The sequence below is a fragment of the Aulostomus chinensis genome, chromosome 16 (assembly GCF_037954235.1).
Source record: "Aulostomus chinensis isolate RoL2024-O1b breed Wild chromosome 16, RoL_Achi_v1.0, whole genome shotgun sequence".
In the NCBI taxonomy this organism is placed as follows: Eukaryota; Metazoa; Chordata; class Actinopteri; order Syngnathiformes; family Aulostomidae; genus Aulostomus; species Aulostomus chinensis.
In genome coordinates this window covers 22,402,657-22,418,994 of record NC_141335.1, presented here as the reverse complement: position 1 = coordinate 22,418,994, position 16,338 = coordinate 22,402,657, and the positions used below count along the sequence as shown (strand labels likewise).

Sequence of the window (16,338 nt, the reverse complement as noted above, 5' to 3'; positions counted from 1 at the left end):
ATGTGTTGCAACCCCCACGGGTCTTAATCAGGCTGATTATGAATGAAAGTTCTACTCATGACATGAGCGGCAGGAAAGTCTCTGACGTTCAGTTATCGGTCAAACACACAGAAGTGAGGGATGAAATGGAGGGAAGGAGGGAAAGAAAAGACGCTCATCATTTTTATTTACAGCTGAGTGGAGGTTTGATCGCCACTTATGAAGTATTGAGAGGAAACAAATGCAACAGACATTTTAATCAAATTAATTTAATCAAACCTGCAACATCTGCTGCAGGTTTGTGTGTCAAATTAGCAAACATGCACGAGTGGGCGGAGCTGGAGAAGAACAACAATACTGAGCATCACGGTTCTGCTTGTAATCTGTGTGTAATCACACTGAATCGCTGATTATGACTGACTCTTTGATTTAAATCATGACACCGAGTGTGCACGTGTCTGTGCCCCAGCGACCTGATATCACCTTTGTTCTCGTTCCACCAGCCGACCTGGAGAAGATGAGCAGTCTGGAGCGGATCTCGTTTCTTCAGGAGAAGCTTCAGGACATCAGGAACCACTACCTCTCCCTCAAGTCTGAGGTGGCCTCCATTGACAGACGACGAAAACGCATGAAGAAGAAGGAACGGGAAAGTGAGTCTCAGACCCTTGTGATCCTTAAATGTGTTGAATACTGACCTCAACTAAACCCTGCCTCTGTCCTGCAGGCACTGTAGCTGCTTCCTCTTCGTCGTCCTCCTCATCCTCCTCGCCGTCCTCAAGTTCCCTGACAGCAGCAGTCATGCTGACGCTGGCTGATCCTCCAGTGTCGTCATCCTCCTCCTCGTCACAGAACTCTGGGGTATCTGTGGAATGCAGGTGACAGGGCGTACCAGCTAGGAGCCACCGCACGAAGCACTTAACCAGCACCCTGGGGTCACCACCCCCGTTCCCCTCCAACACAACGGACAAGTCAACCTCCATACTGTAACTACTGGGGCACAAATACCAGATCAGAGACTAGAAACAAGCACTATTTTCTATTGACAACTGTTTCCTTGGCAAGCTAATGGCACTTAAGTGCACTTTTATGAAGATTGTACAGGGGGATGAAATTTGTCAAAAAAACAAAACAAAAAAAAAACAAAACAAAATTCTCTTTTGTGCTCTACTTAATTGAACATTTATAAGAATTGTTTTTGCAAGCAATAATTATTTCCATTTGATAAAAACGTAGTGGTAAGGGATGATTTCCAGTGGAGACCCCTCTGTGCTCTGGCCTCATAGCTCAACATGGCGCAGCGTGTGCTCGCCGTGTTATTCTGGGGAATTCAGAGGAACATTGCCACATTGGCATTAAGGGCGTACTAAATGTAGAATCTTGCCGTGTTCTCTGTCTTTATAAAGGCCTTCTTGTGGCTAAACCTCAAGTTGTTGACAAGTCCCTTGTCGCGTACAGACATGAGGTCCTCCCTCTTTGCATTGAGTATCAGAGATGGAGGCGGGGTTCCAGACCAGGTCCACTGGTGGTCTCAGTGGATGGATATGGAATGATACTGTAGTGCCTTTTTGTTCTTTTCCTTGGGGCACTTTGAGAAAGGACAGCACTTTTTTCCCCCCACTGATCCTCTTCTCAAATCAGAGGGTCACCTGGAATTATGTCCCTTCCAAGAGATCGAGGAATGCTGTATGAGTGAGCTGACAGTGAAGGGCTGTGTATGATGGGCAGTGTTGGTTTTTATCAGTGTATGGTCATATTTAAGAAGTATAATTATAAATGATAGAGCAGAACTTTACTGGATCACCTTTAGTCTACTACTGAATACTCATCCAGCTTGGGTACAACTGTTACATCAGGCAGTATAAAGCGTGCAATGATGGTAACGCAGCGGTCACATCACATCAGTTCATCAGCCTTTTCCCAACGCTTTTTGTTTTCCATTTGTCATTCATTCCTCTCGAGTTCACTGAAGAGTTGCACTCGTGCGACTGAAAGCAGCCATAGAAGGTATTTTCTGCGCGTACTCTGTACTGCAGAACGTATGAATGAATCACACATTTGCAGTGTTCCAAACGTGAAGTTATGTAAAAGAGCATACTTTGATTAAACAAGGCAAACCATAACTCTTCGGGCATCCTAACGTCTCCCATCGCTCAGTTGTGACATGCCATCGTTTGTTTGCCACTTTCTCATTGTCACCAAAAATCATGGGTTCCGTTTCATGTACTACGACGAGAATAAAGGTAAAGATATTGTAAATGTGCATTTATATCATAAAGTGACGTATGTGTATACATTTCTGAAGACATCTCCAGTGTTTCCGTTGTATAGACCCCCTTCTGTATGATAACCTGAAGTTACGTTTTGTTTGGCACTTGTATGTAATTGTATGCTTTTGTTATAGATTTGTATATTGAGAAGTGTTTTGAGTCGAGCTATTTAATATCTTGCACTGTTAATAATGTACTTTTCTGTACAGACAGTTTTACGGTTTTAACTGTAGTTTGAGTGTAAATACTGAGGGTTACAGCATGTTTGTTCTCCCCTTTGTCCTCATTCTTGTTCTCTTGTAGGAACAGTTATTTGGGTTCATTTACCTTTTTGTTCTGCCTCTTTTATCAATTTCAAGTTTTTGTTTTCTTTTTCCTTTTTTTAAAAAAAAAAATTCATGTTTTACTTTAGTTTGTATTGGGTTTTGTTTTCTACAGCTTGTGCTTGTGAGAGAAGAATGGTGGTTTTGGATGGGGTTGAACTATATTCCAACCCGTACATGTCCTGAAGCTAAAGCTGTATGAACCTGTACGTGGAAAATGGTCTGGATTATAGAAGGAGAGAAAGTCCTGGAGCTTGCTGAAAAAATGCTCAATAGTATTTATTAGGCTCATCTGATGATGGTCATTGTGTAATTTATTGTAAAAATGTAAGCAAAGCAGAAGCCTCTGTTTGAAATAAATGCCATAGTTTGTGAAGTACCCAGTGTGTCTGTTGCTAACTAACACAACTTCCACTGTGTGTTTCACTTCAGTTTTAAAATGAATGAATACTGCAATAGTTCCTTGGGGTACTAAGTACAGATGCCTCTGGAATTTGGAATTCAGCAACATAAATTAGTTGTACTAAATTAGGTAGAAATGCATCAAATTTTTGCATAAGTAGGCTCCAGTTCTTGAGCTATAGCAGATTGTGGTGTATAATTAGTCATTTCTTTCTGTCTAGATAAATATGACTATTGAACCCCTCCAAATATACATGTATATATAAATGTAAAGAACTGTTAAAATAGCGTGAGGTGACGCTTGAGGGTTAGACATAAATACTGACACAAATACCAACTCATTAATACCAAGAATTTTTTTCAGTTCAGATTATTAGTACAAATTTAGAAAATCTGTTGATGCATTTCTGGTGCAGAAATATACTTGGGTGTGTGAAATATTTCCATAAATGAACAACTCAACAATATAGGACACATTTTCTTGGATAATCGTTCGCGTACAAACAGAAGCAACAATGGAGGAAAATCCTCACCTGAGTCCAAAGAAATGAGTAGTTGCGTCATAACTTTAACGAAACAAATTTTATATATTTGATTAAAAAAACGTGCTTGTTACAAATTAGAACAACATAATGTTTTCTTGGTGTTGAACTTTTTTTCTCCTTCAAACTTTATTTAATAATTCAGGTTTATCGTATTGACCTTATCAGCTGGGTTAGCGCCATACTGGGTCAGCGGGAGGTACAGCTCGGTCACATTTTGAAGGAAGAGCCTGATTGGTCCGTGTCTAACCTTCATCCAATCAGGTTGCACTTTCTTCACAATTGGTCCCGCCCATTGAGCAGCAAAATCCAACCAGCAGCCTGAAACTTCGACAACATGTCGCATCATCAATGACGTAGTTAATGAGCAGCAGCAGGCTAGCTGCTAGCTCGCCCAGCTCTCTCTCTCTCTCACCCCCGCTACCATGCGCTTGGCTTGTAGCTAGTTATGATGAGTGGGAAGACTGGCGCGGTTATAGCCGGGCTGTGTGGAGCCCTTTTCATCTCATATTGTATTTATTTTGACAGAAAGCGACGGAGTGACCCTCAATTCAAGGAAAAGCTACGTGAACGTAAGTATTTGAGTAGCAATGCCGAAGGTAGCACGTTAGCGCACGGTGGCTAACAGTTCACAAGGACACTGAGTTAAAGTCTGATAAGAGTAATTTATCCTCTCTGTGCAATTTTAATACGTACTACATTTTTAAATAAATATATATCAGGATAGAGTACTTGAAAATGTTGTTGCGAACTTTTATGCACACGTGACTAACTAAGCGCTAGCTCGTTGTTAGCAGTTTCTAAGTTAGCAGCGAGCTAAAGCCAGTTTTTATTTACAGGTAGGAGGAAACAAAAGGGATCTAAAGGGACGTCGGAACTTACCAGGGTAGGAAATATTGGAAACCTCTTAAGATTTCTCTTCACGTTGGAATGACAATTACGTGTTTGACACGTTATTTTCTCTCTGGCGAAGCTTCCGGATTTACAAGATGCGGAAGCTGTTCAGAAATTCTTTCTGGAAGAAATTCAGCTGGGAGAAGAACTGTTGTTACAAGGTAAACTGCCTGAAAGCGTATAAACCACTGATATACTTAATTAGAACCCGAAATATTGAACATATATATAAATGAATATAATGAAAATATCTCTGTGTCAAACTCTAATGTTAATTTCGTTTGTACAGCAATCTTAAATGTGAACATTAGCTTTGGTGTCTGATCACACCGAAGCCATCATAAACTCTGTATGGATTGTATGTTCAGTCTATCTTTGTAACCTTTCCACAGGTGAGTTTGAGAAGAGTGTAGAGCACCTGACCAACGCCATTGCGGTGTGCGGCCAGCCTCAGCAGCTGCTTCAGGTGCTCCAGCAGACTCTACCCCCTCCAGTCTTCCAGATGCTCCTCACCAAGCTGCCCAGCATCAGCCAGGTGAGGTTCCTCTCCACATCCTGCACTTTGTCACAGAGCATCCTTAATAAACCCCCCAGTTGCGATCTGTGGTTTCTGGGACAAGAAAGGGTGCGAGATCAATCTTAGAATATCCAAAACCGAGAGCCATGTGTCCGTTGCTCTCTGTTATTTCACCTCTAAGACAGAAAAGCTGTTAATGTGACAAGTAAACGTGTAGGAGAGTGTTGACGGTGACGTGACTTCTTAAAGGTTCCCTTTTTGTTTTTCAGCGCATTGTCAATTCTCAATCTCTGTCCGAAGATGATGTGGAATGAATGCGTTTGAGATGGAAGTCAACTGGAATTTCAGATTCTGGTGTGTGTGTGGACCTGGCTGTGGCAGCCGGCTCAATCTGTGGACAGCAGATGACCACAATCCCCTCTTTATCACAGTGAAACAGCATCCTAGTTATGTTCTGTCCTTGAGATGTTAAACATTCCATCTTTCTAATCTAATTCACACTGAATCGTTCTATGTTTTTCCCTCTCCCCTATTTATGTCTGTCAGGATTGTTATTTTTCGGGGCTTTGAAAAGTGTACTTATTGAAAAATGAATGTATTTACTATAGAAGACGTGTTAAATTTGTAGATTTTTTTTTTATGTTTTGTACTATTGGAGTATAAAATCACAAGAACAAACTTGCATACAAAACATATTTGTATTATCCAAGAAAATAAAGCATTTCAAGCCACAGAGAGTCTGGGGAGCTTTCTTTTGCCTATAGATGGCAGCAGTAATGCACAGGAAAAATTGAGGTGTTTAAAGATTGAAGATACAGAGGAATTTTTGCTGAAATGAATGAAAAATTCCTCTGTATCTGTTTATAATAGAAAGCCTGGTATGTGAAAAATTGTTAAACATGTAGAAAGATCCTTCAGTTCCTGCGCATGGGCCTCAATCACCGGAGCCCACATGTCTGGATATGTTACATTTTACCACAAAAAGACAAACGTCTTTATTGTGAATGGGGTTATTGTGTGTCAGGGTGGAAGGGAGTAGGTCTGCTCGAGTGTGTCTCTTGGAAGACAAATTGAGCTGTAATTATTTTTATCCCTGTCTGCAGCTGTTTTTCGAAGAGCTCTGGCCTGCGCTGCCTGAGCCTCGAGGTTGCCAGGAAACAGCAGCGAGCGGGGGGGAAAGTAGTTTTTCTACATTAGGAATGAAAACTGAACGGCAGCCCAGAAATGTAGAGCGAACACTTGATGGCTTCATATTCCGTGAACTAATGTTCACTTCAGGGTTTCCTGCTGTTTTGCTTAGTGGAGAGGAGAAGCTTGTCAGGGAGTCATCAGGCTTAAGTGTGTGTCTGGTCGGTCGTGTTTCCTTTAGGGAGAAGAAAAACGGTGTCAGAGGTCAAGCTGGAGTAACGGGTTCCTCGGGTCTCCGGTAAATAAACCCTCAGCTGACAGGTCGCTGAAGGATACCAGGCCCCCGACCTGCCTCCAAGCTATCACGAAGCAAAAAGCATCCGTTTGCATTCCAACACGATGCAGCGAACGTGTGCCAGTAAAATAAGGAAGCAGCGCTTGTTGTAATTATCATAATTAAACATTCTTTCGAATCGCATTCCTGCTCTGTGAGTATGAATGGATTATGAGTCAGCTCCTAAAATCAGAGGAGACGTCCATTAGGGGGCACTGTTGCTCCAGGCTCCATTCTGTCCTCTGCTAGTGAATGGAGGAGCTCACAGCAGTTCCAGTTGACAGCAATAACAAGGGCCCAGGCTGCAGCCCAGAGCCCACGTGCTTGGGAGTGGTGCTTTTTTAACAGTTTGTAATCTTTTTCTCCCTAATGTGGCTGCAGTGACAGAGTCAGTCTGTTCTTTCATCACAGGTGCAGGAAATAATCTGTCATTGACTCACAGCAGAAAACAAGCAATCTGACTGCCACTGCGATCAGCTTGTTCCGATCATGTGTTAAATGTTGTATTGGGAATATTTTAATCAGTCGAGCTGTGAGATTCATTACTGGAAATCCTGTCAACAAATTATGGCGCGCAGTAATTACCCTCGCTCTGTTATTGCAGTTTGTGGGTTTGAATGTCAAGCCTTGATTAATGCTGTGTACAGATTCTGACAAGTGGAGATGTCTGGTTATGTAGGAGCGGCAGCTGTGTTTTGGACTTTAAAGAAGCTATAAAAAAAAAACCCAAAAAAACGGCTGTATGTGGTTGCCATGGCAGCCTCAGCACCAGGCCTCACTAGAGTGTTGCCTCTGAGCAGGAGCCTCTCGGGGAGATATTTGCTGATCACCGGCGGTGAGGTGGAGGTGTCCGCAGGGGCCTAATGCATCTGTGTTGTGGAACATGTTTCCCCAACACCTGACACCCAGAGTCACACTGTCTGCACCCTGTTGCTGATGTCATGGCGTTGGAGACAGAGGTCTACCATGTTGTCATGGAGAGCGAGCTGTGCCAGCAGCTCTAATGAAGACTCGTCTGCTGCAACACTTGTGTGCAGCAGCAACTCGGTATATTAATTACCCTCCGTGTCATTCACCAGTGAGGGGAAGAAGAAAAATTTCCAAGGCATGGCCTAAAAATAAAGCAGCACTGTACGTGCTCAGAGTATTAACTTCCACACAGATGACCCATTTTTCCATCTCAAAGGGTCTGAGGAAAAAGAGAGGGAGGGGAGATGGCGGCGGAGCCAATCACGTGAATCTAAAGCAGGGTACAAATCCTGGTGGATTTCTCTTCCTCTGTGGGGCGAAGCCTGGCTGTCATCTGTTTTTCCATTTCTCCACAGCTCTCCCCGTGGTAATAAAACTGTGGCCCTTCCTCCTCCACCTCAGCGTGTGTATTTCTAGCTCGTCTATTCAGCTCTGTTGTTTACATTCCCCATGAGTGTGAGCTGCAGGGTGTGGACACCACCCAACCACCCTCACTGCCTCTCACTAATGTCATCCTGCCCCCCATCCCACCCCCCTTTCCTCCTCATCTCTAGATCCTTGATAAGATTGAAATACAATAGCTGGGCCTGGGAGACGTAAGTGGATCACATGACCTGCGGATTCCTGTTCTGATGTTTTGGTTTGAGCGCTGTTTGTCATGAGGGGAGACAAAGAGGACAACGGCAGAGGAGGGAGGAGAAAACTATTGCTCAGCATCAGTTCCCCTCCTGTCATCTGTCATCACAGCTATGACTGAAACCAAAAAAGGGAAGTGACACATACGCTGAGTGGGAGGGTGAGGAAAGGGTTAACTAAGCAGACTGTACGCTCAGTTATTTCTCTCTCTCTCTCTTCCTGTCTCACAGGCAGAGCAGAGCGAGGCTTTGAAAATCCTGAGAGAGTCAGACAGGCTTGTTTTGCATATTGTAGGTCTCCTGCATTGACTTGTAGCAAATCCCTGCCCTCGGGAGGCATGTCAGGGGGGATTAATGGGGGGCCGGGGCCTCACAGAGTTTCCCATTGTCACAGCCCAGCCCTGCACTGTATTTCCATCCCACAGAGTGAGAAAAGAGTGAGCAGGTGGGGTGGTGGAGTAGGAAGGAGGGGGGTTCGGTGTGTGTAAGTGCACTGTGTGTGTGTGTGTGTGTGTGTGTGGGGGGGGGGGGTGTACAGTGGTGTTATTTCTCCCTGTCCTGATTCTTTTGAGCTGAAGGGCGGGGAGGAGAGAGTGTAAATAATGTATTTGGAACGGCAGGGTGGAGGGAGCAGAGACTTGACCGAGCACAGAGGATGGAGGGGCGGCCGTGCTGCTGCTGCACAGGAAACTGGGAACGGGGAGGAGGGGGGAGGGAGGGGAGGGGGGCGTGAGCTACAACAACCTGGCTGCGGTGCTCTGGGGAATGTGAGGCCTCAGCAAGAATGTTGCAATCCTCCACTTCCGCTGTGTTCCAGACTGGCAGTCCACCGCTGCTGACTGACATTAATACTGTCAGCATGATTCAAAGTTCATGAAACAACTCGTGGAATCAGAAAAAGGCGAAATTCCCGGCTTGGGTTTTTTCTCTCCTGGTGAACATTGATCTGTTGTAGTAAATGCCGTGTGTTGTCTTTAAGTTGGCTCAAATATACACAGTTACATTTGAACTTTTACATGGAATTTATGTTTGCTGGCTGCTCGTATGAATCTCCCTCAATCTCCATCCGTCCATCCATCTTCAAGAGTTTACCTGATTTTCCTTATTATTCATCCTTGGGTGTGTAATCATTGGTGCTATCATCCACAGTCGGGACGCAGAGGTAACTGCTCCAGCAGGGAGCCCCAACGTCCTCCACATCAACCAGCTCTGACTGGGGGATCCTGAGAAGTTCCCTGGACATCGTGGAGATTTAGTCCCTCCACCTGGTCCTGGGTCTCCGGCTCCTCCCAGCTGGGCGTGCCCTTGGGCGGTGCCCAGGTGGCGTCCCAACTAAGAGGCCCGAACCACCTCAACTGGCTCCTTTTGGTGCAAAGCGGCTCCACTCGTGGATGACTCAACTTCTCCGCCAGCCGCCCTCCTGACGAAACCCATTTCAGCCGCTGAAATTTGGCCTTGTAGTTTTAGCGGCGTAAACATGACCTCCTTGGTGGAGGTATTGATGTGGTGATGCTGGAGCTTCTCAGCGGGACCCGAGCTCAGAAGCTCGTCTAGTAGCGGCTCATGCAAAAACGAGTCTTCACTCAGTAATCTGGGATGAAACGCTCCTTTTTTTGAGGCTTTCTTTCACTCCTCCGCCTGCCTCTCTTTGATTGTGATGAAACTACTCTAACATCATCTCTCTGTGTCACTCTCCCTGCATGTCCCAATGCAATCTCTCTCCCACACCAGCCAGGTTTTTATGAGAACGATAAAGGGGACCTTCACCTTGAAACATTAGAGAGCAACCCCCACCACTGTAGAAATCTTTTTTAATAAAAGGGATCCCTCCTGCTCTCCTCTGCACACGACGTAACCTTGGTGTAACTTCTCACTCGTACCCTCTTGTCTTAAATAGGCTGGTAGAGCTCTGTTGCCGTATCGCCCGGCGCCGCTCGGCAGCTACAACCCACTCGTTCACCCGAGAACTACAAAGTGGGTTTGACGCCTTGCATCTTGTGTAACCGTGGTCTTTGAAGACTTTGGCTTTGAGCTCTGTGTCTCATCAATTCCCTACGCAAAGCTAAATTTGAATCTGAGGCGAGCGAGTAAGGAGGGGGTAGCTTATCTGCCCCACTCGTTTAATGTTATTCATTCATGCATACTATTTTTATGACAGGCTGTGCATGCAGAATTATTCTACATTTTTTGTTGTTTATGTAACCATCCTCCGTCTGCATACGCAGGCCTGTTTATGAGTACCTGCCTATGTTTACACTGGGGGCAGAAGGCACTGGTTGCTTTCCTGGAATGCAGGAAGTGATCAGACATGATGGTTTGTAATGTTCTTGTAGGTAAAAGATGAAAACTGATGTTGAGTCATTGGTCATTCTGGTTATCGCTGCCATGGTTTGGGTGGCGTGAGTTCTTTTTGTGTGTGTGTGTGTGTGTGTGTGTGTGTGTTGTTGTTTTTTTTACTATTATGGGATTACATAAAAACTATGAGGCCGATTTTCTCCAAACATGGTGCATGGTTGACGTATAAGCCGAGGAAGAACCCATTATTATTTGGGGCAGATTAATTGTAGCGCCACCTGGTGGCAACAGTTTTTTTTTGTAAGGCTTTGATATATACAGTCATGGAAAAAATTATTAGACCACCCTTGTTTTCTTCAATTTCTTGTTCATTCTAATGCCTGGTACCACTAAAGGTATATTACATGAAGAACACAATGAACATAACAAAAAATGCAGCTGATAACATCAAACTTTATGTCCTATTTGACAGGCTTGAACTGCATTGTATTCCCAGGGTATATAAGAGGCCATTTCATGTCATTAGCAGCACTGCACATGCAAAGGCCTGGAGTGGTTTCCTGCTTACATTCAAGCTGTAGCACAACTCAGAAGTTGTCAGCTCTCACATGATGCCTGAAACAAAAGAATTATGTGAAGCCACAAAGGCAGTCATCTTGACACTGCCGGAAAGTGGCATGAGTGAGCGACAGGTAGCCAAAAAACTGAAGATCTCCAAGACAGCCGTTCATTACACCGAGAAAAAACAAGCCGAACTTGGTACTACCAAACTGCTAGCTGGTCGAGGCAGGAAACGTCTTTCTACCCCACGAGACGATCGTGCACTCATCCGTTCCTGTGTCAGGAATCATCGTTGTCAGACCTCCAGGGACCTTAAAAATGAGTGGGCAATGTGGAGAAATGTGACTTGTTCGGCACGGACAGTTCGAAACAGATTTCTTGAAGCTGGTCTGAAGTCACACAGGGCACGGAAGAAGCCCTTCATCAATGAAAGGCAGCGGAAGGCCCGGTTACTCTTTGCTAGGGCTCACAGGGACTGGACTGTGGATGATTGGGCTCAGCTTCTCTTCAGTGATGAATCCAATGTTGAGTTGATGCCCACTCCAGCCAACTTACTGGTGAGGAGGAAGCCTGGAGAAGCCTACAAACCAGACTGTCTTGCCCCTACAGTAAAACATGGGGGTGGATCAGTGATGATCTGGGGTTGTTTCAGTATGGGTGGAACAGGGCAAATGCAATTGTGTGAAGGGCGAATGAACCAGGTCATGTACAGGGCTACTCTTGAAAACAGTCTTCTTCCATCAGCTGGAAAACTCTTTCCTGCCTCAAATGACTGGATTTTCCGACAAGACAATGCCCCTTGCCACACGGCAAGGTCAGTTAAAGCCTGGATGGAGAATCAGAACATTGGAACCATGCCTTGGCCTGCTCAATCACCAGATCTAAATCCGATGGAAAACCTGTGGAAAATCATCAAACTCAAAATGGAGAACCACAAGCCCCAAAAACAAAGCAAATTTGTTTGAATTTGAGCAACAGGAATGGGCTGCTGTGACAGCACAACAATATCAGAAGCTGGTGGATCGCGTGCCAAGACGCATGGCTGCCGTCATCAAGAACAATGGTTATGCAGTCATGTACTAACTCCTGTGTACCATGTGACTAAAAGAGACAGGAAAGAAAACATGGAATGCCTAAAAACACTGTTTTTGGCAGTGCAACGCTATGGTTATTAATGTAAGAACAAGTGATTTTGGTTATTATCAAGAAAACCATGGAAAAATGGCTAACTCTTACGAGCTTTTTTTGTTGTTATCATTAAATTTGTTCAAACAAATGTACCTTTAGTGGTACCAGGCATTAAACTGTTCAAGAAATTGAAAAAAACAAGGGTGGTCTGTCTTCTTGTGGGTGGGCCAGATACTCATCACATTTGGACAGAAGTACCTCAATAACTTGGTGATGAGGTACTGTGAAACCTGAAAGTTTTCACTAAACTGCATCACCGTGGTCCCAAGTGATTTCACTGGACTCCACACATCAGAACTTTACCAAACTTCCCACAGCGACTGAGCGGCTCAACCTGAGGACATCTACCAGCTGAATTTAAGTCAGTTGTAGCGCAACCTAGTGGTTACAGGAAGTATACCTGACGTAACGCACACGATGTCTTCACATGACCCATGACTAGATCATTCAGTGTGTTCTCTAGTGCCACCTGGTGGGTGAAGGAACTAATACAGGCACCGTGTGAGCGTGGGATTAAATGTTCACCTTTGCAGAGGTGTCCCCTGTCTGAATGCCTGCTAGTTGTTTGCATGTCGTCAGCAGCAGCAAAGAAACCAAACAGAGCGAAACAGATATTCCCTCATTTCCAGCCTATGAGGAAGCTGAAGTGAGAGGTACTTATCACAGCAAATTCCGGACTTATTTGTCATCTGGGGCCCTGGATTTGTCACATCAAATCTGCTTTTCTCAATGAACTGGGGAGGGAGATTACAGGCTCATAGTCAGTAAGATAATAACAGCAAGCCGGGCTTTGACTCTCAAATGAAAGTCCTCAAGAGGATGATGCGGGGAGTGGAGCATTTCTCATGCTACCGCCAGAGCGCCGTCTTTCTTTGTGTCCCTTTGGAAAAACGATATTCTTCTGCCGGAAATCCATTTGAAATACTGGTCAGCCTCACGATTGTTGGGTGGACCTAAGCTGCAGAGCCACGCCACTCTTTCCTTCAGCCTCTCACTCAAATCCCCCTGGAGGCCGAGCTGATCCTGCCGAATACTCGATCGATTTAAGTTGGAGAAATCATGGTATCCTTTATTTCTGTCCTCGCTGTTAATTTATTTCATCACATGGTCATGTGATCTCTCGCTAACACATCCCCAGTTGCCTCCGAGACTCAGCATGAACATCCTCCGTCTGACCTATTTTACACTGAAGCCTTCATCTCCCTCCTCCAGTCTATTTGCAGCTACTCTGATGCCTAAAATATGAATGTTTGTTGGCACAGCGCTACTTTCAAAAGCTTTTAATTGAATTTTAATTTAACGGACTTGTAGATGATTAATGAATCAACAACTGGATCCATCATCTGACTTGCAGTGGCATCACGACAGCTTTCCAAAATGGAAAGAAGCTGAGTGGAGACTCAGCCGCTGCCAACTTAATGTGCTCCTTTGATTATAAACGCGTGAACTGATTAACAAACGAGTCCATCGCGAGGACGCCATTACACACGGGGTCATGTAGGGTAGTCGGCGGGACTGGTGGAAAAAGGATCTCAACTCAGAGTGAGTTCATATTGAAGTGAGAGATGCACTGTAGGCTTTTAGTGTAGTTGATGCTCGGTGTGAGGCCTGAGTGAAAGCTGCCCCCCCAACATACACCATTCTTCCAGAGGGACAGCTTGTTGACATCCATTAGGAGGTTTCCCATCACTGAGCCAGGCCAGGAGAGTGGACTAATGATGTAATTCCCTGAGAGATGACATTAAAATGTCAAAGTGCCGTGGCTGACATCATCCATTTAGCACACTTTTTCCAATAACACACATTTGTCTTTCCTTTTCCCTTCCCTCAGCTTTCCTCCCTTGAAACCGGAGCTCCACACCCATCCCAGCGCCTCTAGGCTGCTCTTAGGTGAGCAGCCGTGTGGCGGTGAGCCGGAATAAGACGGGATATCATGTCATCAAAGCGTGTCTCCCCCCGCAGCTATAAATGCCCTTCTTCAGAACGCTGTGTTTTGAGCAGGCTATCCATGTCCTGTTACATTTACGCCTCCCTTTCTTAAGCCTCAGCTGATACTAATTCATCTCGTCTCCTACAACAATGACCCCCATTCTCCAGAACTCATGCACGCCTCATTCACGCCACATGTGGAAAGGACCCCTGGAATATTTCGTTACATCGTTATCTGAATTTATGTCTGGATATTTTATGAAGTGATCCGATAGGATTGAGCTGATCCCTCACAAGAGGAGAAGAGAACATCCTGTACATTTTCTAGCATCGGGTCAACAAACATTGTTTTTCAGAGAATCTGAATTATATTTCTACAAGGCAGACTTGACAGCCCCCTATTCTTCAGCCCGGTGAGTGGGCAGGCTGGGACGTCAATAATAGATGCTTGAAGACAGAGCGAGTAGACGTGAACTGGAAGCAGAGAAGGGGGCTGCGCCTCGCTCAATAATGAATCAATTGATCCCCCTGCAGATGATGGATAAGGTTGCTATGACGACAGATGCAGTGTTACCCTGAGCACGGAGACGAGGTCTGTTTCCCAGAACTGTACGAGTGTGTAGAATTTATGCAGGATGTGATTAATAAAGCAGGAAAATATTAAGAACTCACTAAACACAGCCAGATGGAGGATCTCCAATTAGGATTTATTGTGCAACATCAGCAATCCATCACGTCGTGCTGCACAACTGTGCAACACTTCCCGGCTATTCTGATGTGAGGATGCAGGTGCACGATGCCGTACTGGCAGCCATTGTTCTTCTCTGAGAGTCTGAGCTTTTTTCTAATACGCACCTCGCGCGGGCTTCTAAAAACAAACATGTTTACCACGTCTGCATGTGTTCGTTCTGTTGCCTTGGCGACGCGGCTGATGCTGGTCCAGCTGGGACTATGTTGCCAAGTAACAGCTGAGTGATGAGAGTGGAGGAGAGAAGCGTGGGTGTCGGGAGGGAGGGAGAGAGCGCCGAGGATACTTCTACAAAGACGACGAGCAACAAAGACTGGAAGCATGAGGAGAAAATATCTCGGAGGGTTTTTTTTGTCGAAAAAAAAAAACAACCCGGCATTTATTTAGGTGAGGGATTGAAAAAATAAGACATCTCAGATCTGTGTGTGTGCCTGCCTGCCTGCCTGCCTGCCTGCCTGCTTGCCAGAGAATATTAATATTTGGGTGCACAACAAAGCAAAGGCAAACAAACAAAATGCCAGAAATATTAGCAGAGTGCAACAAACAAATTGCCTCATGTTGCATCCCTGATAATTCCCTTCATGAAAAGAAAATTGGAGCACTGAATGTGTGTGTGTGTGTGTGTGTGTGTGTGTGTGTGTGTGCGTGCGTGCACGCAGACCCCACCTCTAACATGGCCACAGCGAGGTCACGTCTGTAATGATTCATGCAGGGAGAGAAATATCAGGAGCGCCAGAGCTCTCAGCTATAAATGATGGTGTCCTTGTAGTCCAGGAGGCTCAGACTCACAGTGACGGCATGCGGCCCACTGTTGAGTCAGCACTGGTCTAGAATGTGGACGCGGAAGGTTACGCTCGGTTTCATGGTGTCATGCAGTGGAAATATGGCCTGTAATCTAGGATGTTATGTGAGTTAATGATTTGTGATAATAGCAGCTGGTCGTGTTTTCCCTTAGAAGTCAGGTTACACCCATGGGGCCTCATCTGTGCGTCGGATGATTGATAACAAAAGGATGACTGTGTGTCTTTACAATCCTCCTCCTCTGACTTGCTCATTCACACACACTCATGAACCTTAAGTCCTTCGCCACAACACCATTATGTCATTTCAGCGCTGTTTCTGGCATCTGGTTCCAACGCTTTTGTTCGTGCTCATTAAGAACAGATTTTTTTCCGTCTCACGCCGGCTGTGCAGTCTGATTTGTCGTCATGGAAACTGATCATGAAAGTGCCCCGGCGCTTCATTTGGGACTAATTGTCATCCCCAAACAAACATGCATGCTCGTAGGCTCACGCTAGCAGCTGAAATCACAGCATTAGTCTTTGTTGTAATATTCTCATGCTCCAGTACTTCTCCACAATAAATCCCGACACAAAGCCCCTGAAATCCAGCGCGAGAGGGAGAGAAATGGGTGGAAACAACAAACTACACACAACAGCGTGGAATCGTTTGATGTGAACCCAACGCCGGCCTGGGAAATGTGGAGTTTGACACATTAAATGGATGTCAAAGATCAGACGACCTCATGCGTGTCCATTTTTGTGCAGTGCAGGAATTACAGGTGGATCCGGGGCAGAGCAGAAAAACAAAAACAGCCAAGTGAATGTGGCCCCCGTGCTTTATATAA

The 16,338-nt window shown here is 45.1% G+C and overlaps 2 protein-coding genes, 1 long non-coding RNA gene and 1 other non-coding gene across 11 annotated transcripts in view; 3 read left to right on the top strand and 1 right to left on the bottom strand.

Annotated features, from left to right (window-relative positions):
• The window catches only part of arid4b (AT-rich interaction domain 4B), a 53,039-nt gene extending 50,072 nt beyond the window's left edge, over positions 1-2,967 (top strand). For all 8 annotated transcript variants that reach the window (XM_086180985.1, XM_086180986.1, XM_086180981.1 and 5 more), the window contains 2 exons: positions 483-629; positions 704-2,967. In XM_086180985.1, the coding sequence (XP_086037111.1) occupies positions 483-629; positions 704-858 (302 nt within the window). In that variant the 3' untranslated portion in view covers positions 859-2,967. The remainder of the gene's footprint in view (positions 1-482; positions 630-703) is intronic.
• Positions 54-4,525, bottom strand: LOC147247857 (uncharacterized). The gene is made up of 3 exons (XR_015109547.1): positions 4,396-4,525; positions 675-841; positions 54-582 (listed from the first exon to the last, which is right to left on the bottom strand). It is a non-coding gene; the product is annotated as an uncharacterized LOC147247857 (long non-coding RNA).
• Positions 3,904-5,657, top strand: tomm20a (translocase of outer mitochondrial membrane 20). Its single transcript, XM_086180991.1, has 5 exons — positions 3,904-4,085; positions 4,353-4,399; positions 4,487-4,568; positions 4,800-4,942; positions 5,194-5,657. Exons 1-5 carry the CDS (start codon positions 3,962-3,964, stop codon positions 5,236-5,238), a joined length of 441 nt encoding a protein of 146 aa, XP_086037117.1. The 5' UTR covers positions 3,904-3,961; the 3' UTR covers positions 5,239-5,657.
• LOC147247856 (small nucleolar RNA SNORA14) lies at positions 4,978-5,111 on the top strand. Its single transcript, XR_015109637.1, has one exon. It is a non-coding gene; the product is annotated as a small nucleolar RNA SNORA14 (small nucleolar RNA).
• Positions 5,658-16,338: the final 10,681 nt, after the last annotated feature.

Excerpts from the sequence above, each read along its gene's own strand:
- tomm20a (XM_086180991.1), top strand. The coding sequence starts at position 3,962 with ATGATGAGTGGGAAGACTGGCGCGGTTATAGCCGGGCTGTGTGGAGCC. Across the intron at positions 4,086-4,352 it reads CAAGGAAAAGCTACGTGAAC|GTAGGAGGAAACAAAAGGGA; the intron begins GTAAGTATTTGA and ends TTTTATTTACAG. Across the intron at positions 4,943-5,193 it reads AGCTGCCCAGCATCAGCCAG|CGCATTGTCAATTCTCAATC; the intron begins GTGAGGTTCCTC and ends TTTGTTTTTCAG.